This window comes from Melanostigma gelatinosum (assembly GCF_949748355.1).
Source record: "Melanostigma gelatinosum genome assembly, chromosome: 3".
NCBI lineage: Eukaryota > Metazoa > Chordata > Actinopteri > Perciformes > Zoarcidae > Melanostigma > Melanostigma gelatinosum.
The window spans coordinates 7,338,682-7,365,303 of NC_136636.1; the positions used below are offsets into that span (position 1 = coordinate 7,338,682).

General features: G+C 44.2%; 2 protein-coding genes across 2 annotated transcripts in view; one reads left to right on the forward strand and one right to left on the reverse strand.

Moving 5' to 3' along the window:
- The window catches only part of cdh4 (cadherin 4, type 1, R-cadherin (retinal)), a gene marked incomplete at its 3' end in the record, with an annotated part of 60,508 nt that extends 52,824 nt beyond the window's left edge, over positions 1-7,684 (forward strand). Inside the window, exons 9-14 of the mRNA XM_079266222.1 lie at positions 168-310; positions 3,757-3,993; positions 4,788-5,021; positions 5,144-5,283; positions 6,841-7,005; positions 7,478-7,684. Coding sequence (XP_079122348.1) covers positions 168-310; positions 3,757-3,993; positions 4,788-5,021; positions 5,144-5,283; positions 6,841-7,005; positions 7,478-7,684 — 1,126 coding nt within the window. The remainder of the gene's footprint in view (positions 1-167; positions 311-3,756; positions 3,994-4,787; positions 5,022-5,143; positions 5,284-6,840; positions 7,006-7,477) is intronic.
- A 9,484-nt stretch (positions 7,685-17,168) lies between these two features.
- Positions 17,169-25,267, reverse strand: LOC306797696 (transcription initiation factor TFIID subunit 4-like). The gene is made up of 15 exons (XM_079297086.1): positions 24,132-25,267; positions 23,830-23,963; positions 23,358-23,468; positions 22,739-22,828; positions 22,467-22,589; positions 22,173-22,262; positions 21,879-22,085; positions 21,611-21,731; positions 21,435-21,525; positions 21,118-21,287; positions 20,901-21,031; positions 20,531-20,656; positions 19,747-19,803; positions 19,539-19,661; positions 17,169-18,420 (listed from the first exon to the last, which is right to left on the reverse strand). The coding sequence occupies exons 1-15, from the start codon at positions 24,835-24,837 to the stop codon at positions 18,274-18,276; spliced, it is 2,427 nt and encodes an 808-aa protein (XP_079153212.1). The 5' UTR covers positions 24,838-25,267; the 3' UTR covers positions 17,169-18,273.
- Positions 25,268-26,622: the final 1,355 nt, after the last annotated feature.

Below are 26,622 nucleotides of genomic sequence, written 5' to 3' on the forward strand. Positions count from 1 at the left end.
TTCAACCTGGTGATGGGTACTTTGGAATAAAAGATGCAGAGCTGCTGGAATTCAAGTAACAGTTGGCTGCAAAGGTCAACATCTGGCATAAGTTTCCATATTATTTGTGTTTGGATTCATGAAGTATCTGGCTTTCTCGCTGTCTCTGTGGATTTGTGCGTGCACAGGTACTCCAAGCTGTCAGATCCAGCTAACTGGCTGAAGATCAACAGGACCAATGGTCAGATCACCACCATGGCCCTGCTGGACCGAGAGTCCATGTACGTGAAAAACAACGTGTACGAGGCCACATTCCTGGCGTTCGACAATGGTAAGTCCGGTAAGTCACGATGACTGTGTGTGTTGTGACTCTAAATAAATATTAAAACAGTAGGACACGATTTTCCATCCACCACTTTGGTGGAGACCAAAAAGATCTCTGCAACTATTAGATGGACGGCCAGGACATTTGGCGCAGACGTTCATGGTCCCCAGATGATGAATCCGTATGACTCTGGTGATCCCCTGACTTTTCTCTAGCACCACCATGAGGTTGGCATTTGTGGTTTTGACTGAACAATCATCAGGTCACAATTGTTCTTTGTCCAATACATTTATGACCAAATACCTGTATATGCCCATCAGCCACAGTGCTACTTTGCTAAACATCAGCATGTTGTCATTGAGCATTTTAGTGTGCTGATGTTAGCATTTAGCTCAAAGCAGCATTTACATCAATCATCATCTGACTGAAAAGGAGGCTGCTTAATATCATTTTCATCATCATTAGAATGAAAGTACTGTAGCACAGGCGGGATGAATGTAGCGGATGTCATTATGGGCTACAACGTAGTTCAGTAACACATATTCCTGGCATATTTCTCACTACTCTCCCACATTATGAATCATGGTGTATTATATTATAAATAGGCTCCATAAATTCAGGCAAGGTGTTGTGCTGTCGCTTGACATAATAGTGTACGGTCACTTGCTTGGATTAACATAACTCTTGTCACTAAGACAGGTCTAATTTATTGCGTAGGTTAGCGCCTCTAAACTCATTAGGACCAAACTGAGCACGGCTTCCCGTTTGACTTCACATTAAAATAACGTCATGGACCAGAGGTCCACAAACACCGAGCAAACAGTGGTGGATTTGTGACATGGAACTCCATAAATGGAGCTTGTATTTGTTAAATATGTCACTTTCCTGCCAGATACTCTGCAGTGTGTGTGAACTGTGAATGTGTGGGACGTTCTGTTCATATACTGTACTGTATAAAGTAAACCTATAAAGACCTTCATTGCCCTGCTGCTGATGGATGAAAAATGAAAAGAGGATCTGACAATGTATGAAGCTTAACTAAAGCACTACAAATAGAGGCGCTTGCTCTCTGTGTAGGTAGGAGGGACCCAGGTGTTTTTACTCCAGTGAGAAATGAGGGATTGGTTGCCCCGAAAGCACACCAACTTAAGCTCAAAGTGTTGACTCTCTATTGATTCTGGAGCCCAGTGTCAACAAGGGGATATATTCCACTTTGATTGAAATTCTCTTTACTTATTCTACTCAAGCGAAGCGGAAGAAGCAACAAAGCACCCGGCCAATCATAACCGACAAGGCGGTCGATGGGCCTTGGGGCCTGCCAGGGGCAACAGACCTTTACATAGTTGATGCAGCAAGTTACTGTCTGATAGAGGAGAAACAAGTTGAAATATAAAACTGATGAGCTACTGGGGTAAACTATGCTGCATTGCATCAGGAATTGTGTTGGGCTTGCTGACAGTCTGTGGGCAGTGGGCTGTCAACTGAATATCAAGGCTACAACAGATCACTGCAGTGTGTTTGTTCAACGGTGCGGCACACACACTTTCTTCATCCGTAGGTGGTGACGGTCACGCAAACGTCCTGCATTCACTGAAGTCAACGTGAAATAGCAGAATCAGCAAATTGTCGTAAGCAAAAGTGAAAGTGTTCGTTTTGCAGAATGACACATTTTAAAAGTGGTTTATATGAACTGTATATTATATTATTGGCAAATTATTACTGGTTACTATTATTTGTGATGAAGACAAACATGTTGTCATCGTATTACAAGAGTTAATGACTCACACGCTACACACATTAGTTACTGACGCTCTTGATTTACATGCGTTTGTCAGATTATTTCACATGTGATTTTTGCATTAATCTGCTATATTGTGACATATATTGTGACTGGAAGACAAACGCTCTTATGAATATAAACCATGTGAATGAACCCTACTGATGCTCGGTTATTTCTGCGTTGCCTCCTTTAATCTAACGCATCATCACATCATATCAGAGGCAGATATGTTTTGCAAGTAAAATCTTCATCTTTAAAGCAGCTAAAGTGTTCACATAAATGTTGTGGAGTAAAACAATATATCCCTCTATAATGTAGTAGAGTATAGAAGAACCTACCTTTCTTTTTATTAAACGACTGCACCTCAGTTAATTCACCCCTGGAGATAGGGATGATTATATGATCACATCCGCTGATTTTTATTGAGTCATTTTACAGATTTCTCCATAACTCAAGAAAAAACAACCTTAATCGTCTGCTGTTTGTTTTACAGCACACTGGAGTCTGTTGATCATTTTAATTCTGCCCGTATGTTTGTATCAGTATTTGAACCACATGCCAGTGGAAGCAAACACTAAAATGAGAGAGATTATCAATTATGAGTCTTTGTTTTGCAGCGTGCCCACACTTCTGCCAGTGCTTGGATAGCTAAGCCCCCGAAAACTTCACATCTTAAAGTAATTCCCTATCACATTGAATATTAAGTCAGGACACCACCGCTCAAAGTAACAAGCTGATGGAGAAAATACATTTCCCGGGCCTTCAAATATTCTATTCAACAAAATCAGTTCGAGGCGTTGAGTCAGACTCGCATGTTTAACCTCACACTAGAGCGCAGCCTCATTACAATATCAGACAGCCCAGCGAGACAACTTCCAGTTCACGTCACTTTTCTGAAGGCAAGCGGTGCACTAAAAAAGAACAATGAGGCGTTTATTCCCAGCACCGTGTCGTACACCACTGAGAGCAACAGAAACAGCGCGGCAGAAAAACAACATTTCTCAGTCAGTTATGCGCTGTAATTTAAGCACATCATCAAAAACATCAAAAAATGTGTCTCGCATCCTGATGCTTCTGTTCCGGCCTGGCAGCTGTGAGAAACCCTGAATAAGTTATGATGAGCTTGTGTTGCTGGATGCAGCGAAGGGTTAGCGTCATTACCCAGTGGGCCTCGCCGAGTGCAGATAACAGCAATCTTTACGTGAGCGTCATCCCATCCGGAACGAGTCTCGCTTCGGCCTTTTCGGGAAGCAGCCACGTCTAAACTGAAGTGAAAAATAAAAGTATGCGTCCTTTCATTTCTTCTGGCTGTTTTGTTTGGTTGCTCTGTACACATGTACTCAGTATTGTCCCTCCACTTTCAGCCCCTCAGGAAACAAAAGCTCTCTTCTTCCCAATTGTTTGTTTGCCTGCGCGCCTCATTTTCTCACTTCCGCACTCGAATCAGCTAGAAACATGTCATTGAAATTGAAGGATTGTTTTGCTTACTTCTGTTGCTTTTTCATCACACTGTCTCTCAACTCCCCTTTTGTTTTGTTTTTTTGCTCCATCTTCAAAATCATCTCATTTGTACTCCTCTGCCTCACAGCCGTTCACTCCTCTCTCTCGATCGCCACGTTATTATCTCACCATCTTCCTCCTTTGATCTCTTTACCTCGTCTCCTTCCCTCAGGCTCGCCTCAAGCCAGCGGGACAGGAACCCTCCAGATTTACCTGATCGACGTGAACGACAACGCGCCGGTGCTGATACCCAGGGAGTCCCAGGTGTGCGAGCACGCGCGGCCCAACTCCAGGGTCAACATCACAGCCGCAGACGCCGACGCCGACCCCAACGTGGGGCCCTTTGTCTTCGAGCTGCCTTCTTTCCCCGCCAGCGTTCGCCGCAACTGGACCATCTCCCGACTCAACGGTACGTAAATGCTGTACTGCGGCTCCGGTTCATATTGCAAATATTTCCCCCACCCGTGTGATGTATAATTTAGGAGTTATGTGGGAATAATATATTTAGCATCCCCAGCTGAAATAAACCATAAACGTAACAGATGGGCTGCAAAAGCCCTCTACAGAATAACTGCCGACATCAATCAGGGGACCAGGGATGGCTGTAAGCTGCGAGAGAAGTCCAAGTTTAACAAAATGTCTCACAAAGCTCACAGTGAGAGACGCGGGTGCCATCCAGTGTTGACGTGCGATCCATCGTTTGTGACAAATGAGATCCATTCATCTCTCTGTCCCCCGAGCAGCCGATCTGTCACCTAATCCACCCAGATGGATGCATCACAGCAGTTGTCTTGAGGACAAATCTGATCACATACCTGGATTCTCCTCCCACCGAGGCTCTTGTCTTAGCTTGACTGAGTGATAGATGCTGAAGGTCATACGTTCTGTTTTCTTGTTATATCTCGAATGCCTCCTCGCATGCATACATGTCAGAATGATTGCTGCGCAGTTTGTTTGGCTGCAGCTTTTATTTTGGTATGTCATTCCCTCGTACCTACGCACATGATGACATGATATCCTGCAGTAAACAAAATGTAATTCCTCCGCAGTACACTGGCTAATCTTATTTCCCCTTCTTCTTTTTCTCCTCCTCCTCCTCCTCCTCCTCCTCCTCCCACTCACTTCCCTCCATCTCCTAACGTTGTCCCCACTTTCCACTGTTTTCTCTCCGTCACCAACACGATCTCGCTCCCCACTCTCCAGGTGACTACGCTCAGCTGAGGCTGAGGATCTCTTACCTGGAGGCGAGCGTGTACGATATCCCCATCATCGTGTCCGATTCGGGGAACCCTCCTCTGTCCAACCGCTCTGTGATACGAGTCAAAGTTTGTCCCTGTGACGATAACGGGGACTGCAGCGCCACAGGGGCTGTGGCGGCCGCCGGCCTCGGCACCGGGGCCATCATCGCGATACTCATCTGCATCATCACACTGCTCAGTGAGTGTGGAAGAAGCAAACCGTTGCACGATTTGGATCGGTGTATCGGTTTGCATCATGTCGTGAAAATGAGAAAATGCAGTTTGTGAGACTACACCTGCTGCCGTTTCTGTGCTTCACAGGCATGGTTCTGCTGTTCGTGGTGTGGATGAAGCGCAGAGAGAAGGAGCGGCAGGCGAAGCCCCTGCTCATCGACCCTGAGGACGACGTCAGAGACAATATCCTCAAATACGATGAGGAGGGAGGAGGAGAGGAGGATCAGGTATCGTTTGACCGTCATAAATATATACATAATGAACTAAAGACATGAAAGGCTGTACGCCAGCAGCAGCAGGAAAAAGAACATCTTTTGTTTATAGATGGTATTGACGGACTATTATGAAAGGTCGGGAATGTATTGATATATTACATCCGACAACTTTATTCATGCCTTCAATGGAAACTAGTTTGGTCAACAAGAAACAAGAGACACAAGTCAAACTAGCGCACTGTATATTCCAAGAGGACATTAGCATGGTTCAGGAATCTGTCTGGTCACTGGATTAAAGATCAATAAAATGAATCAACTCATGATTATTTTAAATATAGTCTGCTGATATTTTCTTGATTAATAGTTTTGTGAATGTCAGAAAATAGTGACGCTCGTCGGTAATTCCCACAGATCATGGTGATGTATTCAGATTGCTTGTTTTATTTCACGATCCAACCCACAAATATTCAGTTGACGATCATATGTGACAAAGAACTGCATCAGATCCTCACGCCTCAGAAGCTGGAACAGGAGAATGTTTGGCATCGTTGCTTGAAAAACAAGTAAAACTTGTCAGTTCATTAATTATCAAAATAGCCGTTGCAGCTCCACAATTATTAAAAATAGGCTGCCACATCTGAAACAGGACCAATGAAACAGTTAATGAATATGAGATGAAACGCTCAACTCCTCATTAAAATGATATTCAAAGATAGACATAGAAAATTATTTAAAATTAATTAATTGACAATGAGGGTTGAGAAAGTCTGGATCAGCTGGCTCGCCAATAGCGTTTGTAGAGAATAATAATGTACTTTTTGTTTGACTTTGGAAAAAGTTTTCAGTGTGCATTCTGCCCTGTGCCCTACAAGCAAGTGCTGAGGCTGAATGTGCTGCTTGGCTTGAATGCCAAGTACAGTTGGAAGTGCAACTCCTTCCATGTGAGGAGTCCCTTTTCTGTGTAGATATAGCTAAATAAGTTCTAGCCCTACCTCAAACCACAGATGCTGTCGCTTCCAGTATTTTTTTTTATTTTTTATCATTTTAGACTTCCCTGAACGTCCTTGTTTCTAACGGTAAAACACTAGGAATTGTGGGTAATTCCCTCAAGCAAAGAATGCAGCACTGCAGATTTACAAAAAAAAAGGGCTGAAAGTGTGTCAGAAAGCCCTGCAGCACAGATGTATCTGCAGGTCAGCCCTGAGCCCTCGCAGACTGAAGAGGAATGATCAGCAAAGGCTGCTGCGAGGCTGTGAGGACGGACAGTGGGAGCCGCACCAACTTGGAAACTGAGCTCGATTCAAAACACAATGCATGTCCAGCACTGTATATGCAGAAAAGGGTTCATGATTTGGGGTTGAATTGCTAAGTGACCCAACTGAATGTTTAAAAAAAATTTGACAAATATTTTGACAAAGATTTGACAAAAATTTTGACAAAAGAGCAGTCGGTAAATAAAAAGAAAATGATTGTAGATTTGGCAAACGTAGGAAAAAAAAGTAGATCATTATGTTCATACGGTTCAAATCTTGATTTTCATTCACCATTCCCTCTATGGCCTTCATCCAGGACTATGACCTGAGCCAGCTGCAGCAGCCCGAGTCTTTAGACCACATCATCAGTAAGCCGGCGGGGGTGCGCAGGGTGGACGAGAGACCTGTGATTGCTGAGTCACAGTACCCCGTCAGACCCAGTCTGCCCCACCCTGGAGATATAGGAGACTTCATCAATGATGTAAGTTCAAGAATGGAAGGAAAATGTCGCATAGTTCCCTTAACTGTTTCTGTGTGTAAGCTGGGCAGTATAGCAGTGTCCACAGACCTCATTGATGTGACTCATACAAAGGTATATCTTCCAGAAATGTGCTTCCATCAGCAGGGATACTGTGATAAATATTTGTCCCCCGTACAGAGCTCAGTGTCAGGCTCTGAAGCAGCATTCAGACCATGATGGAACAGTAAAACCCTAATGGCTGGGTGAGCAAGAAGAGATGCGGTTTATTGCTGCTTTTACTGTCTGGCCACCTGAGCCTGTGAAAAATCATCATCTCGGGTTTTATTGTTGATGAGCAAAGACTGGCCTAAATCCAGTGTCGTAAAAAACCATCCTGAGAGTATGTAGGTCTAAACACACCAAACAGGAAGTGTCGTTACTGTAGAGAGGAGGTTGTATATCGTTCATTCTTTATCTGTCTTTACGTCGCCAGGGCCTGAGGGCAGCAGACAACGACCCCACAGCTCCTCCCTACGACTCCCTGCTGGTGTTCGACTACGAGGGCAGCGGTTCAACCGCTGGATCCGTCAGCTCACTGAACTCCACGAGCTCAGGGGACCAGGACTACGACTACCTCAACGACTGGGGCCCTCGCTTCAAGAAGCTGGCCGATCTCTACGGGGGAGGGGACGATGACTGAGAGCGGGGTGCCGGGTGGGGCTGCGGCAGGAGTCTTGGAGAGGCGGGGTCGGTTGGATGGATGTTCCCAGAAAGCGGGCAGGGGCCAAGAACACGACGCAGTCTCCGTGGTAGACGTTGTGAGAAACAGACCTCGCTGCTCACAGCGACCGATGCCCGCAAACATGAATTCCCGCTGCAGCGCAACTGTATTCTGGCTTTATATTTCGTAGTGGCGAGTTTCTAGTGTGACGTTTTTGTTTTTTTCTCTTGGTTGTTCTCCCACCGTGCTGGACCCCGGAGCGTTCTGGGGATGAATCAAGGCGGTCGTGAGAGACACGAGTCGTGAATTTGTGCCGATTTGATTTTTTTTAATTTAAAAAAACATCCCTTGCTTTAGTCTCACACTGAAGAGAATGTTTTTGGGGCGACGCTCTCTGACTCGCTCTCTCTCACTCTGTCAACTTGAATTTCCTTAGAACAGAAGCACTGTCATTTTATAAAGTGCCTTTTGTGGTGTGTTTTTGTATCAGACTCCTGCTATCTCAGGATCGGTTGCCATTTGTGCAGTGCAGTGGAGGCGCGTTCTCGCCCCACCCCCACCCCTCACGCTCCTCAAACCAGCCCTTCCTGTCACTCTCCCCTCCCCTTCACAGTGGTGCAGATGAACAACCCCAGCAGCCAATCCCAGGAGGGAAGGACACAACCAGGGCAGACTATCGGATATCATAACCCAATGAATTATGGCCGAATAGACGAGCCAGTAACAGTTGCTGTGGGGGAAGACGACACTCTTCCCCCGAGGACCTGCTCAGTTTGACTTTCACAAGCATCACCTGTCGACACGCTGACATTGTGTGAGACCATTTTTATACATGTGGGGGTTTTCTAATTTCGTGGAGAATGCCTGCCTTTCCTCTGTGGACTCACACGTTTAGGAGCCTTTATGTTGAGATGCTTGCCTGCCTTGTATGGTTTTGTGTTGCTCTCTCCACAGTGTAAAGCTAATGTAGGCATGATCTGAGTAGTCAGACGGTGTAAGAAAGTGGAACTTGAAATGACTTGGAACAATCTGAAAAAGATTTTTTTTTTTTTTTTGTCGCCTTGAACATTCCTGTTTTTTATAGGCCAACAAAAATATTAAAAGGTGCATGATTTTTTATTTTTTTTTTCTTCAAGATGTTTTACTCAAAGCACTTGTTACTATGTGGTGAGAATGTGAAAATAGTCAGCGGAAACTATATGAGTATACTCTGTATAAAGACACTGAGAAAATAAAAAGACTGTAAGATACCTATTTTTGAAGTATTGATGACATAAAAGTTGCTGCTCTTTCTCCAGCTCTTCATTGGGCTGAGGGGATTTTTGGCTCGTTCATTTTTAATATGTGGTTATTTTTGTTTCTTTGTCTTCTGTCTTCTATTTTTGTTTCTTGTCTTCATTTTTTTTTTTTAAAGATGCCTGCTTAAAACATGTTTTGTTTCAGTTTTGCTCTGCTTTTGTTCTCATGAGATTGTTTTCTAAAAAATGCTTTGTTATACTCCTTTTATATGTGAAAACACAGCCTTCCCCTTTCACTCTCTATTGTCTCTGACAGATGTGTTCCTTCTGTTGGCCTCTGACCTCGGGACAGAGGAAGGTTCATTAGCCATGCCTGCTGATAGTTGTTCTATTATTCAGTGTCCTGGAATTCTTTTATTCAATCATCTAGATACTGGATGTGTGCTTCAGAAAATAAACAAGACGTGTTTTGAAAATGCGCCATCTTTTTTTTCTTTTTTTTTCCTTCCCTGCATTAATCATCCTCAGGTGTATGCTGAACTGTGTGACATGGCAACTATAATTGGACTCCGAGCTTTAGATTATAATGGGCTCATCTTGTTTTGAGGATCATTAATAATTGCAGCTCCTTGACTAAAACACCCTATGTGTTGGAATTTCTGATGTGTCGTCGCCCCCCCCCAGCGGTAATATTAAAAAAAGAAACTGTCTTAGACAGCATTGTATGCCTCGAACCCTCCATACACATAGAAATTAGCTTTAAATGACTGCATTTTCACCTTTGTTCATGAACTGATTGGTTTGTATTTGCACACTGAATGACCATCTTTATTTTCTTTACAGTTAAATAATGTATTTTTAAGTGCAGGAGTTTTTCATTTTTAAGTGATAAGCAAAACAGACACCCTTTGGAATTACGCAGATAATCTTTGACCCTATTGTTTGGAGAAGGCTTCATTTCCTAATAAAACACCCGTTAGCCGTCCTTTTATTGCATTCCAGAAGAGGGAGTAGGAGAGGTCAGGAAGTGTATTTGTGTCCGTTCCTGTGATTTCAATTAGTCAATTGAAGCACCCAAAAAACCCCACTGGGAATTTAAAGGGATTTAATCCTCTCCGGCTGCGTGTCTATCAATTAGCCACACCATTAATCCCCACGGCGTAATCTCATTAGATAGAGCGCCTATAATGAGACACCCAGAGAGAAAGCAGAGAGGCAGGCCGTAAAGAGAGGGAGAAAAATGAGGCGGTGGCGAGATGCAGGTAGGCCGTGTGTAGAGGTGATTAGTAGGATGGAAGAGAGGGTCAGCAGAGAGGAGGGGGGGGGGGGGGGGGTGGGTGAACTAAGCACGGCAGGGACAATGCATAACATTTAGAAATAGTTTGGGAAAAAATGGTTGAATATGAGGAAGAGAAATAGAGCGATACTTAATCTAGTGTTGTCCACTATGGCTCGAGATTGGAGGAGTGGGCAATGGAGAGGGAAAGATTCCTCATCTACTGGAGTGTCCCAGTAATGAGAACATCCGGTAATAAACCTAAAGTAACCTTTGCTGCAGTGAATAGGGAAGTCTGCTGTGGACCAGGCCAAAAATACTGGACCTATGTCTCTGTAATAAGAGAGCCATCAGAGGTGGGCTCCACTGCTCTGAACTAATAATCAAGTTGGTAAAAGGTCATCTTGGTCGTAGCCAGTCAGCAGATAAGCAGATTCATTTCAGAGAAAGTTTCTTTGATGGGCTTAGCCGAAGTTCACTTGGTTTCCGCGTGGCAGATAGGCAGAAGGAAAGAAGAAAGCACACTCGAGTTGCCCCCTTGATGAATGGCGTATATAGACAGAGCTTTGCTGCTGGCTGGCAGCCAGTGCCTTGTGTGTTATAAATAAACTTCTCCTCTTCAAACATGTCCAAGCCTGGCTTTTTTTCATTTCCTCGCTATATAGCTAGTGAGTCTCTTGGGCTGGTGCTGGGAAAAAGTCCAATTTGAAAAACACCACCGGATGTTGCTTCCGATGCCTGGCTGTGTGATCAACTGTTCCTACTTTAGTGTTGATGTTGCTATTCAGCAAAGGTACCGCCCGGTGCGGGCTGGCTCTGCTGCCTGCTTTTCTGCTGACACCACTCTGAGCCTGCTGCTATTTCAGGACTTTAGAACGAGATCAAAGCAGCAGAATAAATTTGATGTTCCTGCTGGAAGTGTGGGGACGGTGGGGGTGGGGGGGGGGGGGGGGGGTGGATATCTGCTGTTTAACGACCAGCCATTTATGGATGGCTGGTCCACGGGAGACACTCTGCTATTACCAAGACAGGATGTTCAAACCAGTCGGGGCTGAAGCGGTCTGTGCATTATCAAACAGCATTTGAAAAGAGCATTTCCTGCAAATCGTGATTGCTTTTAGAAGCGGAGTATCATATCAATAAAGGGCCTTTTTACTCCCCGACATTTATTCAACAGCTTTAGTTACTGTTGGTGAAGTAAATGCAGCCCGTGAAGTAACAGTAGAACAGTAGTTTAGTATAAAGCGCCACAGGAATGAGTCCTAAAACCCGGTTCCCTCGTCTCAAAGTCAATGTTTTGTTTTTTATGTGTTAATGTGTTAGCTGCCTGAAATAAGGTCTGTAGTTAACACAAGCTTAAGGGATTTTAATGTTTTCCCCTACGTTACGAAGTGCGTCAGTAAATACACCGCTTGTGGATTTTGAAGCTGTTAAGTGTCTTAAAAAAGGTTACTAACAAGTGGCTAAATGAGACAGAGTGCTCTGGCCCACGAGTACGCTGTCACAGCCTCGTTGTGTACATTCTGCTCATGCAGCCGCGTTGTACCCCAATGATATGACATGTAACATCTCCTCTTTTAACCCTCCTTGGATTGGCCTTCAAAAAACATCATCCCTGCAACGCTCTATTGCCTATAAAAAAAAAACTGGATTAACAACTGAGCAAAGCAGGCAACAGCCCTGGGGCCCCAAAAAGCCAGGCTCACTAAGTCAGTTAGTTGCACATGCATTAATAACGCTTTGACTTGTCAGTACTAAAAACCACAGGAATTACTGAATTAATGAGGTGTTCCAGTAAGCTATAAAAGTCAGTGTGTTTCCATGGATATGAGTGTAATACCGTTTATGATCAAAACTGGTATGATAACAGGGACTCATGTCCATGTTTACACACTCAGGGTGACATGAACTTGTGTCTTTTAGAAGGGTCATATGTCAAAATATATTCCTAAGAGCTATGTTATATAAATGATGTTAAAAATAAGGGCTTAAGACAAGTTTCTAATATTAGTTGGATGAATTAATTATGTAAGGCAATTAAACTAAAATAATGAGGGCTTAAGACCAACCATACAGTAGGATGCACATAGTTGAACAATGAAAATGAATAGTTCTCAACAATATTGCAGAAAACAGCGGGTAAACTAAATATAAATGCACACTGATTGTGCCTTTAGTTTCAGGTATATTTGTTTGATTGGTCACTGTAGGTTTGAGTCACTACCAGCTGTAGTAATTGGTCGCAGGTCCGGAAGAGGGCGGGATTCAAAACAGAAACAGCGGGCAGGCAACCGGAGCTACTTGCTCCTTGCAGACCCCACGGTGACTGGGATCGCTGTGTGGGTCCCCTGATGAAGACCCCTGATGAAGACCCCTGATGAAGACCACTGATGAAGACCACTGCTGGCCCATTCAGATGCGATGAGGATTTTACCCCCGCCACCGCGGCGTCTCGCGGTGAGGGTTTCACAACGAACTGCTCCTCCAGGACTGACAACGAACTGTGAGTTGAACTTTTCAAATTGAAGCCTGCAACTTTTTCATTTCTATTGTTGCGTTTTACATCAGTGACTTATTTAGTTCATTTATTTTTGCACAATTTAAACAATAAAATAAAAATAAACAAACATAACAGAGATAAATGAATATCACAGTGCAGGAAAGAGGCAAAAAGCCAACTGGGCTCATTTGAAGCCTCCACCAATATAATATCACAATTTGACAATATTACAGAGAACGTAAAATGAATATGCATAAGATATGACCACGTAAAATATTATTGACAAGATGTTTTTACAAGATATGAAATATGATAATATCAATACATTACAAGCAAAGGAAAATGTAATTATGTCGATTGTGTGTGTGTGTGTGTGTGTGTGTGTGTGTGTGTGTGTGTGTGTGTGTGTGTGTGTGTGTGTGTGTGTGTGTGTGTGTGTGTGTGTGTGAGAGAGTAAGCATGGGCTTGTGTTATATTGGTTTATACACTTGCATTAACTCCGAAGCAATAGTAATTCTCCAAGTCCCTATGAGTGAAACAACTAAACATAACAGCGAAAACAAGAAAGACATGAACAAGAATACAAAAAGCAATTGCAAAACATCAATTCGATTTTCTTTTAGGCACCGTTTTAAACATTTTATAGAGGAACGTTTTATTCTTAAAACTATATGTTTACACTGAGCTGAATTCAAACTTAGTTTGTGATGGGAAAGCGTTAGTATAAAGGGGTGAGAAATAGGGTCGAGGGGGGGAAGAAGGGGGCTGCAATGCTTTACATTTTACATGAGTACATACGTTAGTTTGAACACTTACACTATGTATGGTCACACAACTGCCCAAACGCATATGGATATGGAACTATTCAGGAACATCTAGCATGAGATGAATGATGCATTGTGGGATTGTCCCTGTAATATGTGTTGACGTCCTCAACACAAGTACATGGAACCTGTGGGTGGTGCTGCAAATGCCGAAGAGCCCTTTGGAGGCCGACTTCTCTTGGTGATTACATGCTGGAGTGCAGTTGGAAATTCAATCTGCATCCTCGAGCCGAGCAGCTGCTCCAATCAACTGGGTGAAATTCTTCACCTTATAGCCACAGGTTAAGTGCCTTTCCTGGGACACTGGCTACATGTCTAAATGGTTTGAGATGATTCCTTCACGGCCAAGTTAGTCTCTGGTGTCCTTCAGGGTACAATCAAGCTTCCATTCCCATCTGCCCAACCATTTCCCTCCGTCAGCATCACTCCACGAAGACAGACCAAAAGCTTCCCATGAATAATGGATGTGCAGCGCACTCATTAGTATGAATAAATAATTGACCACCACACGTGAAACAGAATTAATCGTGTAAATGTATGATGATGATATTACAATAACATGAAGGGACAGAACAACAACCGTAGTGTCTGGCCTTGTTTCCTTTTGTAAGCTGATTAGTTGCAGCTTGATGCCTCTGTTCCTATCCTCTCATCTTAAGAGCATTATTTCAAGATGTTTTATTGTGATTATGAATGAGGCACACAATCATTTTTGTCTTTCTGAATCTTTGAAAGGGTCATTAACATTCCGTTTTCTTTTTTCTGATCCAAAATTTGCAGATGTTTCATTTGTAGTCGTTCATTATTGGGCTGAATGTGCGTATTTGCGTGACTATGTGGATGACAATGTTGGTCTGTCGAAGTATGGCTGTTGTGGTGTATTTATTTTAGCCATGTACAGATTGTACAAATTGAAAGCTGCACAACATCGCACAGCTGTGATGTTGAATTCTACCATTTACCATCGCTGAGATGGAGCCCAGTGTCCCAGAACCTTGTGAACATTCAGCCAAAAACTAAAAACATCACTGCAACTACCGGGAGGAGTGGTGAGGGAAATACCCATGGATCATTGCTGCCTTTACGAGATCCAAACAAGGCATTTTTGCCCCCCCCCCCCCCCCCCCCCCAACTCCCCTGTATCCAATTTCGCTTCATTCTCATCCGGTCACCCTATAGTTGCCATGCAAGTATTTAGCTCAAAGCACCGTTGTGCCTAAGTACAGCCTCACAAAGCCACTAGCTGTAGACTCTGCAGTGTTGTTTTGTCATAAAACCTCAGCTGGTTTGTTACATCTCCTTGTGTGAACCACAGGTGTGTACGCTCAACACATTTAGGTGCGTGTCCCGCCTCATATCGGAGATGACTTTATAAACGGAGATGTTCCTCTCCTGTGGGCCGACGGCGCCTGCTGCTTGACCTGATTCAACTCCATTAAAGAGGCCAACAGGCTATTAACCCCCGCGTCAATACCGCACAGGTTTAGCCACACTTACAAACCCATTTCAGCAGCAGTCATAAACATTGGCCTTATTATAGTATCTCCGGGCCAAAGCAGACTGGCCCCGTCGACCCCATAACAAAAGAGTCCGAAAGTCAGCATTAACCCGGCTGGAACAAGGGCACACAGGAAATGGACTTGCGAGGAGGTGTAAACTAATGAGTTGTTGTTGAATGTTAAATTGCAAGGTTTGATTGTTCAGGACAGGCTGAAAATCATTGACTTTCACACCAGGATGAGAGTGGTTGTAGGCTACTGGATTTGTGCATCTTAATGGCCGATAAAGTGCCACATCACTTCATCCAAATCCCATTCTCACGTTTTATTCATAAGCTCCAAGCTTAATCAACAATATGCAAGGAGGCGTTAAAAGGGATCAAATTAATTAACTGACTCTTAGTATTGTATTAGCCTCACAGTGTGACTATGGTGGGATTACAAATGGAATTTTGAATTTATTAGTTGGCAAAGTAGTGTCAATGAAAGAACACCACAACCCCCTTATTCATCTTGCTATAGGGGTCTTACCTTTAATCAAGATTTTCATCACCATCTGATTCATGTGAGTGATGGGGGCGGGGGGGCCTCTAACCATCATTAAGACTGAGCCCCTCTGTGAGCCTGAACAAGCAAAATCATTTCAGACTGGAGATTTATCACAACAGTGCAAGAGGAGCACCCTGCTGAGACGCACTATCGCTGCAGTCAAATCGCATCTTGGATTCAGACAAAAGCAACAGTCACAGCCATGCGCGTGCCTGCTCACACACACACACATGAATGAACTTACTTTTATGTGTGGTTTATTATATAATCTCGCCCGGGGGTCATGAATGACAACAATGAATGGACGAAATGAATAAAAGCCCCCCTTTTAACAAATGTCATGGAAGGAAACGGCGATGTTACTCCTCTCCTCTTCCCTCCGGCATGCTCGGGGTGTTTACCCAACACCCTCAGGTGCAGTGACTGAGACGTCGCTAGGCAACCGCACCATCCCCGTTGTTGCTCTGCCTCTGGCACTCAAGTGGGAGCTTATGTGGACTTAACTCTGAAAGAGCAGCAGTGTTGAGGAGTGGAAGGAGGATTACCAGGAAAAATATTGGATTGGGCTGAGGCACAAGGGTCGAGGCCTAACCTGAGTCACCAGCACCAAGGCGGACGGCACGAAGGACTGCGAGGCCACGCCGGCGCTGTACTCATGATGGAACGCTTGGTTTTTTTTTATCCAGCTCTGCTCTCTCACAGCATCACAGTGCTGTGATATAATTGGCAATCTAGGGTGTTTCTCTTCCTTTTCTTTTTGCCTCACAGATTGGCTTAGTGGTCCAGCAGAGCAAAGCGTGAACATGTCAACACTAACGTCAACCAAAATGTACCGAGATAATATTAACTATATCGATAGAAGAACCTGCCGTTTCAGTCCACGTTCGCTACAGGAGAATCCTGTAATGGGGTAAAATTGCCACCTAGTGGCTCCCAGATGTACTTTCATTATAGAAAATGAAAGTGTGGCTCATCACCACTGATGCCTCCAAATGTACACTTATTGTTCCTCTTTGGTCAACGCAGATATGAAAGCTGCTCCCAATCATTGCAGCATCAGGCAACTGTCCCAGTGGCAGAGTGGCCTCATCATTTGCAGCCCATGCTTGTGGAGAATGTTCGCAGCTGTTGGCAGTGCACCGTGTGTTGGGCCCATAATGGAGACGGACTCAAACGAGACTTCCCAACATAGACCTGCACAGACTGGTAGCAGACTGTGCGAGTGTGATTTTTTTATTTTTCATTCTAGGTTGAGAGCTGTGTGTTCTGCTCATGGGAGTTGTGCTCAATAGATGGCTGTGTAGACCCAGGGGACACGCATTGTGTACTACATGTGGCTTTGCAGATGTTAGAGGATTAAGTGGAATTATCTGTGAACAGGTAGCGTAAGAAGGAATTAAAGGCATTCAGCTCATTCATGTACAAAGCCTCAGTATCCTCAGTGCCACACGGAGCTCCCATCCAGATGTTCTAATAATGCAATGCTGCCCCCTAGTGTGATACAATGCAACACAAAAGCTCTCTCTTTAAACACCAAACCACACCAGTTACTGTAAAATCATTATTTATTCAAACTATTTAATAGATAAAATGTGGTTTTCTTTATGCTGGGTGGGTCAATTCTATACAAAGCCATGTGTAAACTTTAGGTGTAACATTTACAAATGCACAAGAAGATACTCCTGAGTGCTTCTTGAGTCGGAGGACAGTGTCAGTCACCGTTGAAAAAGTAAAAATGTGTGTTGGTGGGCAGCTACAAAAATAGAAATCACTTTCAGGTAGATGTATGTTTGGTATAGCAACACGGGTTAAAAGCTTTCTGAAGCCTACTAAGTTATAGAAATCAATACATGTCAAACTAATGGCATAAAGAACAACTTAAAAGATTAAAAAAGAACAAACCCCTCTTCACTCACTGAAATCTAAAACACCCAACAACATATCAAAACTAATCTTAAACATGTCCTATGCAGGTCAATGCATTTCGTTTTAAATTGAAGCTACATGAAACAACTGACACGCCACGTGGAATTAAATAAATAGAACTCGACGTTCATTTAAGCTCGAGTTTTAGTAAATAAATATGCTGAACACACAAAGCACAGTGATGGAGATGACGGATACAGAGCTACTGCTTCATGAGTTACAGCACGGTTACTCGCCTCAGGGTGGCTTTATGGCTGATTGATAGTTAGGAAGGCAACTCAGTCGGTTACACAGTTTGGAGTCAAGCTAATAATAAATCATCAAAATAAAATCATTATTCAATAAAATGAGTCGGTGGTGGATTAAAACTTGATTTGAAAACAAAATGATTTTCATTGCTGCTAAGTCTAATGCGCATACAAATAATCTGAAAATAATGTACAATAATGCATGTGTTCATACATAAACACTTCCTCATAACACACAATCCATTACTGCAGTTGTACAGGGTAAATAGCATTAGTCCATGAGTGCTCTGAAGCTAAATCGGCATTATTTAAGGGGGGGGGGGGGTAGAGAGGCCATCCAATATGGTTATGACTGTACTTCAGGTTATCAGGTATACCCGAAAAGCTTCCAAATGTGCCGAGACGGCGCTCTCCTCCTCCTCTTCGGTTAGAAGATATGCCGTCTCTGTGGTGGGAGCGGTTGGTCTCTCCACACACATGCCCCCTCCTCTCCCCTCTGACATCGAGCCTATTTGAGAAAGCCCTTGTAGAGGAACTGGGAGTGGCTGGTGGATCTCTCGTTCTCCAAACAGAAGAGCAGGTCCCTGAGGTTGACGCGCGTGATGCGCTGCCGCGTGGGTCTGGAGCCCGACGGAGAGGGACCCGGTTCTGATCCCTGACAAGATGGGCGGGAGAAAGACATGTTACTTCTACATGTTGTCTCTCTCAGCACAGGAACTTTTATAGATAGAGATAGAGCTAGAGAGAGAGACATCTGGCTGGAGCCTTCCCTGTGCACAGTTTGCATGTTCTCCTGCATGGGTTGCTCCGGATTCAATTCAACACTCCAAAAGCACGCGGTCAATGAACTCCATCCAGGAGAGCTAGTACCCCAGAGCGCAGCCCTACTTCTGCAGTTACCAGGGGAGTCAGCAGCCAGCAGAGCGGTTTGGCTAAAGCTAGAGGAATATGATGAAACTGCTACAGCAATTTGCATCGTACCCAACAGAATACAATGCAACTCGGAGATATCTGTATTTTTCAACAAACATTATAATGAAGTCTACAGAAGAAGACCAGCACACAGTGTTGTTGGGGGGTGCAGGGAAGGTGTACAAATAAACACCTTTTAAATGACTGCAGCCTTTGTCAAAGTAAGTAACCAGAAGAAGGGATTTCGCACGTTGTTTACTGAGGGAATTATTATTATATTTGACGCTCATTTCTGAGAACAGCCCTCTGCTATCGTAGAGGCTCCCGAGTGAATCCAAACAGTGGAAGATTGTGGAGAGAAAGAAACCCCCAAACACTAAACAGAGCCGAACCCCCAACACATGGAGTGTATGTACATACACATATATAGCAATCAAAAATGTAGAACAGAGAGATTTGTGGTCAATGGAAAAATCAATTGATTAAACCAATAACGGTGATGCGTATTAAAGAACAACTAGAAGATGAAGCACCGAGACTAAAGGTTTCTCACTTCATGAAGACCGTCTCATTGTATTTAATGAATGTGACCGCTGACGTTGTGCATGAGTAGTGTGTACTGACAGAACTAACGAGCAGTATGCGAAGAGCACAGGTGAGTCATATGTGACTCTCCATTCAGTCTCTGTCCAGCTTATGCTAATTAAGGAACGTAAAGAGATGTTCGCTGCAGGGTGAAGACGGCTGAGGTTGTGAAGGAAAGTGGTGCCAAAGATAAACAAGCTACGCCACCGCTTCTTTATCCCGCTGGCCCAGAACAAATAACACTATTTGGGGAATGTACTGTACAATTAGCGTTACCTCGGCTGCAGCAGAGGAGGATGGCGAGCCCAGAATCTTCCTCTTCTTCCTGGGACCGATGGCTGCCAAGGCTGTTAGGTTGGCCTCCCTCTGTCTCATCTGAGCCAGCTCCTGCTGCTGCATCTGGATAACGCACACGGCGCTACATGAAAAATCCCAGCATGCATTGCTTAAACACCAGTTGACTGTCCGGCCCCTCTCATCCTACCTCTTTTGCCTTCTGTTTCAGACGCAGCTGCTCTGGGTCCTCCTGCCGAGCTCGAGACTGCAAGGCCGAGAACAAGACACGTTAACAACCGATGTTGGCAGAAGCAGATTCTACATAAATTACTTGTGAGTTCACGTCCTCTAAATAGTCTCATAAACATCAATATTTATATTTTTTTTACTGCACAATTCTTCAACAGAAAACATGTTTTATATATATATGTAAATTGCTGTTTGATATATCACACAGTACATTTGTTAGAAATTGTTCAGAGTTGCATCCTAACATCCTGAGGGTGAGTCAGAATCAATTGCAAGCGACCTTTAGTCAAACATTACAGAGTATGAATGTGTTTCTGGAGAAGAGAATAGCTGCGGGATACCAAAACACTAAATGTAGGCCAAACAAATCAGCATTTGTGACACCTGCTGTTATAAATAACTGGTTGATCTCATCCAGACATTAAAAATGCAACACAGTACGCCCTTGAAATAAAAATTTTAAAAATGGATGAAAGTCTATTCAATCCCAGAAGATCTTCAATGCCGTGCCTGCTGCATAAGTCACGGTAACAAAGTGCGTGTTTTGATGAGTTCATAAGATGTTTCATTCTAACGCAGAATATTTGATCAAAGTATTTATCAAAGAGAGGAATTGATTGTAACTCTTCACTACAGCTACCCCCATTACCTTTAATACAATTTTGTGTAAAGTGAATTTCACCAATAGCCTTTGGACATATTTGTATGATGATTATTATTAGTATCTGTGAGTGAAGCTGCACCTTCGCTGCCTTTAGGAGGATCTCTCTCTCCTGTTCCTCCTTCTGTTGTTTCTCCAGCTGGTCCAGATGCTCAAAGAACTTGAGCTGAGCACGAACATCGCTGCTCTGCTCATGCGTGTCATCCTCCTGCCGACAGACAGCAGAGTGTCACAATGTTATCCCAGACAAAAAGCTTACAAAAGAGATCACTGCACATATGTGAACTCAAAACCCTGTAGCTGTCACTTGCATCGTAAATACAGCGGACCCTTTAGTGTCTTAGCGTCAACATTGATTGGATGCGAGCAGCATCTGGTAAAGACTCAATCTAAACTGTGGGGAGGAGCCATGTATCCTCGTACGAGTCTCTCTAATGATGCCGCAAACAAACCTTGAAGTTGACGTTTTTCTGCTGAGCCACTAGAGTAACTTTTCCCATCAGGTTCTGGAGCCGCTGCTGAGTAGCGTGGGAGACAAAGTTCACCACCTCCGCACCCAGGTCTGTCACACCATACCGCCGACCTGGAAAAGAAACGGAGACATCTTGGGGCTTCAGGATAAATAGATAGATAGATGCTGTATTGTCAAAAATGGTGTACGTGTCTCACCGATCTCCTGCATTCTCCTCTGTAGAAAGGCAAAGGAGAGGAAGGCCTCGTCCTTACAGGAATGCGTCACCGCTCCCACGAGTCCAGAATTGGTTGCGAGGATATTAGCACTTTCCTCAGATAGGTTCACTCCAGCCATGGAGGCCACATCGTTGATGTCGTCCTCGTCTCTGTAAACATAAACGAAGGTGTGGCAAAACAAATGGCAGATTTTTTTTTTTTTTTCTCACCTAAAAGTGATGTTTTCACTATAACCTTTGTGATTAAGGGATATTCATGGTGAAAACTGATTTGAATTCTGGAATCTTTGTTCTTACTTGAATGTGCCACCCGCCTCTTTCAGCTTGTTCCTTTGAGCCAGGCTCATGGACGCAGCAGAGACTTGTTTAAAAAAAGGTGACACAGGAACTGGCAGAGACACAAAAATCTCAATGAATATTACAGGTCACCCAAAGAAAGACGGACGGGGATGTGATCAAATTGACTTCCTCACCCGGCTGTTGTTGTCCGAGCATGATGCGGCCAGGGGCCTGATTCCTGAGAGTCACCATGGGGGCTGTGGGTACGACTACCTGAGGTTTCAACATTGCTCTCTGCTGTTGGGGCTGGATAACCTGCATGGATAAAGTTCCAAATGCAGATTGTGTAATTATTAGCAGGGTGATATGTAAAATGTATGTTTTATTGTGCAATGTCAGGGAGTGGAAATATAAAATGGCATTCAAAGTTATAGATTTGAGTTCGGTCGACGGTCGGTTTACCAGTGAGGGGGTCAGTCCTGGTTTGCTTATGCCGGGCTGGAGCTGAGGCCTGCTGACTGCAGCAGTGAGGCGGGGCGCTGGGCTGCCCAGGACCACCGTGGTGGGTGAGGTGGAGGGGACCGGACCTGAGGCCTGCTGGGGAAGCTGACTCTGCTGGATGAAGGCTGCCAAGTCTGGGGTGAGCTGCCTCAGGGCTGGGAGGCTTCTCTACAGAAGGTGAACGGGTTACAATTTACAGAAACGCACTTAAAGATGACACTCGGAAAAATGACAATAGAATACAAGCTATCTTACCTTGAGGAAAGGCACAAGGTACGGTTGGGGGGAGGAGTTGAGCTCTTTGTACAATCTGCTGGTGAATTCCTCCGCTTCCAGTTTGGCCTCCTAGTAAAACATTCAGGCATAAAGAGCTGAGAGAGAGCCATCATTTGCAGGTACAGATGAGGCTTCCACTTTTAAAGGACAGCTGGGATTTTTTTTTTTTTTTTTTTTTTACTTTTAAGTCAACAATTGTATTTATTTGTCATTTGACAATATCCTTGTCAAATGAGAAAGCATGTGTGTCTCCTGTATGCAGGGCTCACTCACCAGCAGCTCCTTGACCAGCTCTCTCACACTGGCTGCAGTCTCTGTAGATTGCTTCCCAGTGGATGCCAGCTTGATCAACGTCGACAGGAAGTTCTTACATTTCTTCACGTTCTCTATTGTCTCCTGCCAAAAACACAGAGCGTTCAGAGTATGAACAGATTCCCGTCTCGTTTTTTGAATAACCAGGCTATACATGGCCGCATCGTTTTCCTTCTTTTATGATACATCTATTAAACGACGGTCTTATCCATCGGGGGCAGAGCACAACTCACTCTGCTCATCATGACTGAGGCAACGGTGGTCCCAGCTGTTTGGCTGACGGTCCTGGAGGTAATTCCTGGTGCTGCAGCCCCAACTGAGGTCTGGGAAGACAGACATCACCATCATAAACATGTTATTTAGGTTGTTCAAACGTTTAAAGTCATGTGTGGGTTTTAGACTTGCATCAAATTTCAGGTTCATAAGAGGAAACGGGTGCTCTTCTCCTGCACTGAATTTCAGTTCGGTTTGCTTCCTCAAAGAAAGAACTTTTACGACATCAGTAAAGACGTCAGCATCCTAGATTTGTAACTGGCAAATCTGCTGACATGTTTCAGTTTCAACTCTTTATAAATAAATCCAGGAAAAAAGTTTCAGGATTACAAACAAACCCGGGCAATACGAAAAACATTTATTCACACTATGCACCAAACAACACATCTTCTAGAGAATGAGAGTTTGTATCCTTTCCATTGAGGCAAAATGCACTCATGAGATCCTTCTAGTGTCACTTTAATGATGTATTATAGTACAGTATGATATTACCAGCTTATGCGTCAAACAGTGAATGGGTCACTTTGTATCATCCGTCAGTCTGTAGCATGAGCAAGTTATGGGGTCAGTCGGGGTTACCTGAAGGATGGGGGGTCTGTGAAGAGTGGTGGTCGCAGCGAGTAGCGTCGGGGCGGGACAGCCCTGACGGATTGTGCTGGGGGCCACTAGTCTGCTGATGTTTCCAGGAGCCTGAGCCGAGACACAAAACAGGACGTGATGGACATCACACAGTTTCATCAAACCAGAAGACATCTACTGTTTACATTGTAAATTATACATAAATAAAACGCTAGTTCGAATTTAGCATGAATGACTTGTAATAAATAGGGATATATAATGACACATTGATCTGGATCGATATATAGATTTAATATCATCGATGTACAGTGACAACATCAAATCCATATTGTCTTTAAGATACGCCTTTACTTGAAAATGTGTCACTTCCATGTCACCATTTCAGTCAAGTGCCTGTACATGGACTATAACACTGAAGTGACACAATGGTTGACGGCACAAAGCTCTTCCGCGGCAGACGAGGGGATCTTACCTGGCCAGGAGGCACGCTTGTCGGTGCAGCGGTCCGAGGGGCCATGCCTGCCTGTGCCTGGGCCTGCATCTGGGCCAGAGCCTGCTGAGGAATCATCAGCAGCTGTCCACTCTCACTGCGCACAAGCACCATCCCTGAACCATAAATCACAACAGTTCTGTGTTATTTGGGGAATTCTGGCGCACTACTGATGTGGAGTTTGAGAGGACACATACTTTCTATTGGATGACTGACATTAAATAAGAAAATAATCATTCAATGTTTATTTGTATTCAAATGTGTAAAAGAATGTCTTCACTCACCTGGGGGGAGCTGGATGTTATGCAGGCCAATACTGGGCTGTCCCGGTGAGGTCTGGGGCAGCCTTGGGGCCAACATCTGAGGCGTCAGGGCTCGGATCCCGCAGGGACCACTGGCTACCATCGGAGGAATCCGGGCAGCGCCGACGGCACCAGGACTGACAGCCGCCTGCAGCGGTGCCGACTGTATTATTGTTGTGGGTGGCTCTGCTTTGATTATGTTCGAACCTGCGCTCACAGACAGCGAGTTGGACGGCGGGGTTGGTATGCCTAAACCTGTGTGACCTGCTGTGTTGAGGCTCGCATGAGTATTGTTCCCATTCAAAGTTGCACCCGACCCCGCGGTGTGCACGGGCGGCCTGACGAGCGTCACCGTGGGTCCTGCAGCCGCAGAGACGAAACTCGGGGAGTTCACGAGATGCGTCTGAATTACACTGTTTGACGAGGGATGCATTGCTGCACTGGCCAGCCCTTTGGACACCACTGGTCCACTGTTGTTGACAGATATCACGGTACCACTTGTCACCGTCGCCCCCGCGAGAGAGTCGGCACTTCCTGAATTGTGAGAGTTCATAACTCTGCTCCCATTGAAAGTATGCGCTGAGTGTGAGTCTACTATTCCCTGGTGAGTAGGGAGAGAAGTTACAGCGCCACTGACAAGTGTTTTGTCCGGGTCGTGTCCCGTGGTAGAGTCCGTCGACGCATCCATGGTTGAACCATGGGGAGGGACCTCGTTATGATGAGAACCCCCCCCCCACACACTGCACTTCCAACTTGTTTAAAAGAAGCACAGAACAATCTTGAATTTGTGATGGGTGCAAGACTCTGACACTGTTTTTCTCAGTCAGCTGTTGCTTTTCGTGTATACTCGCAGAGACAAATAGGTAAACAACAGTAGTAGTTACAGCGTACCTGCTTTTGGCAATCGTCTTGACCAAGTCCCAGCTGGACATTAGCTCGCGCTACCCTTTTGTCCGTGAACTATAGTCGTGTAATTACCGGCTGCCTCGTGCCTACACCAGTGGTTGTTGTGACACAATAACGACAGATGTGACTCTACAGACTGAACGGGATGACAAACTACCGCTTTATTCGCCTCTGTGTGTAAAAAAGGCTCAGCCAGCGGACCGGACTCAACCGCCATCTTCACACTCCCGCGAGGTTGTGAGAGAGCGGAGGGACTTACCAGCTGACATGCGCATGCGCATAACAGGGAAACGTCTCCGTGCGGGGGATTTCGGCGAGCTGTGATTGGCTGCTCCGCATTCTAAAAGGCGGTACCAATGGCTTCAGCTGTCATTCCGGGGGATGAGTAAGACGGAACAACATCGTATCGGAGACGAATTGTCTTCATCAAATATTACATCGGCGCCGAGGTGTTTACACAAACCCAATGGCGATTTGGTTTCGGAATTGCACCGCGTGACTATTGGTAGAATAATAACGTGGTTTACAGCAAGCCAACGAACCTAATTTCAGAGTTTACTCACTCTTGACGCGCGGGGCAAGATGGCTGCAGTTTTTTGGCCAACAAGTGAAGTAGCTGTTGTAAAGAGGCGTTTGAGGGCGCCCCACCCTCCTGTTAGAGAGCTAATAGTGTAGCCTACAGTGCTGTCAGCAGTCATGGGACTAACACTGTGGTTAAGGTCCCACGTGCGCTGATTTTTTTTGATAAATGCACGATGCAAACTAAGTGTGTTTACGTTTTACTTTAATTTTTGAAATATCAGAACCGTTTAAAGCCAAAGTATGTTGCACATACAAGGAATTTGACATGGTGCATAACATTAAACAATCATCACAGTGCAAAAAAATATAAACAATAAAATATAGTGCACAAACAAACATAACAGCACTTTAAACAAGTATAATCATGTAAATATAAGATAAGGCTAGTCATGCATTGAAAAGTTAGAAATGTTCAGTCCAATTTAAGAGGTGTTAGGCTGTAAGACCCCTCGCTGCTATTAAATCACTTTCTGGTAGGCTTATACACGTTTCATAGATAAGAGCAATTATCGCATCCTCGCCTTTTTTTATCATTATCAAATACAGCTGCAAGGAATTTTGCCTTTGTCATTTTTTATGGAATTTCACGCACAATTGAAGTAGAATGAGAATGGCATATAAGTAGTATTATATTGTACCACTTAGGGTAATCATGTCGTATATATGTTAAAAAGAAAATGGAAACTGAAGAAGGAAATTTGATATATGATATATATAAAAAATGTGTTAAACCCCTGTAACTAAACTGCCATTTCACAATATCTATTCCAATGTACTTTTCTGTTTCACATCCAAATGTGACTTGATTATCTTGAGTAGTATAACATGATATAGCCTATACTATGATAATACATAAATAGTTGATTTTCCATCTTCCCACCTTTCTGGGGAGATACAATTCCCCCCATAGCCTACATATTGGCACGTGCAGATTAGGTGGTGCAGATGAATCAAGTGCTCATAATTGTGTCGTGAAGGGAGTAAA

Bases quoted from the DNA above. Each gene is read 5' to 3' on its own strand.
- LOC306797696 (XM_079297086.1), bottom strand. From the start codon at position 24,837: ATGGATGCGTCGACGGACTCTACCACGGGACACGACCCGGACAAAACA. The intron at 21,288-21,434 runs GTAAGAACAAAG...TTATGTTTACAG, and splicing joins GAGGCGGGTGGCACATTCAA to AGACGAGGACGACATCAACG. The intron at 21,032-21,117 runs GTGAGACACGTA...TTTCTTTTCCAG, and splicing joins GAGGAGAATGCAGGAGATCG to GTCGGCGGTATGGTGTGACA.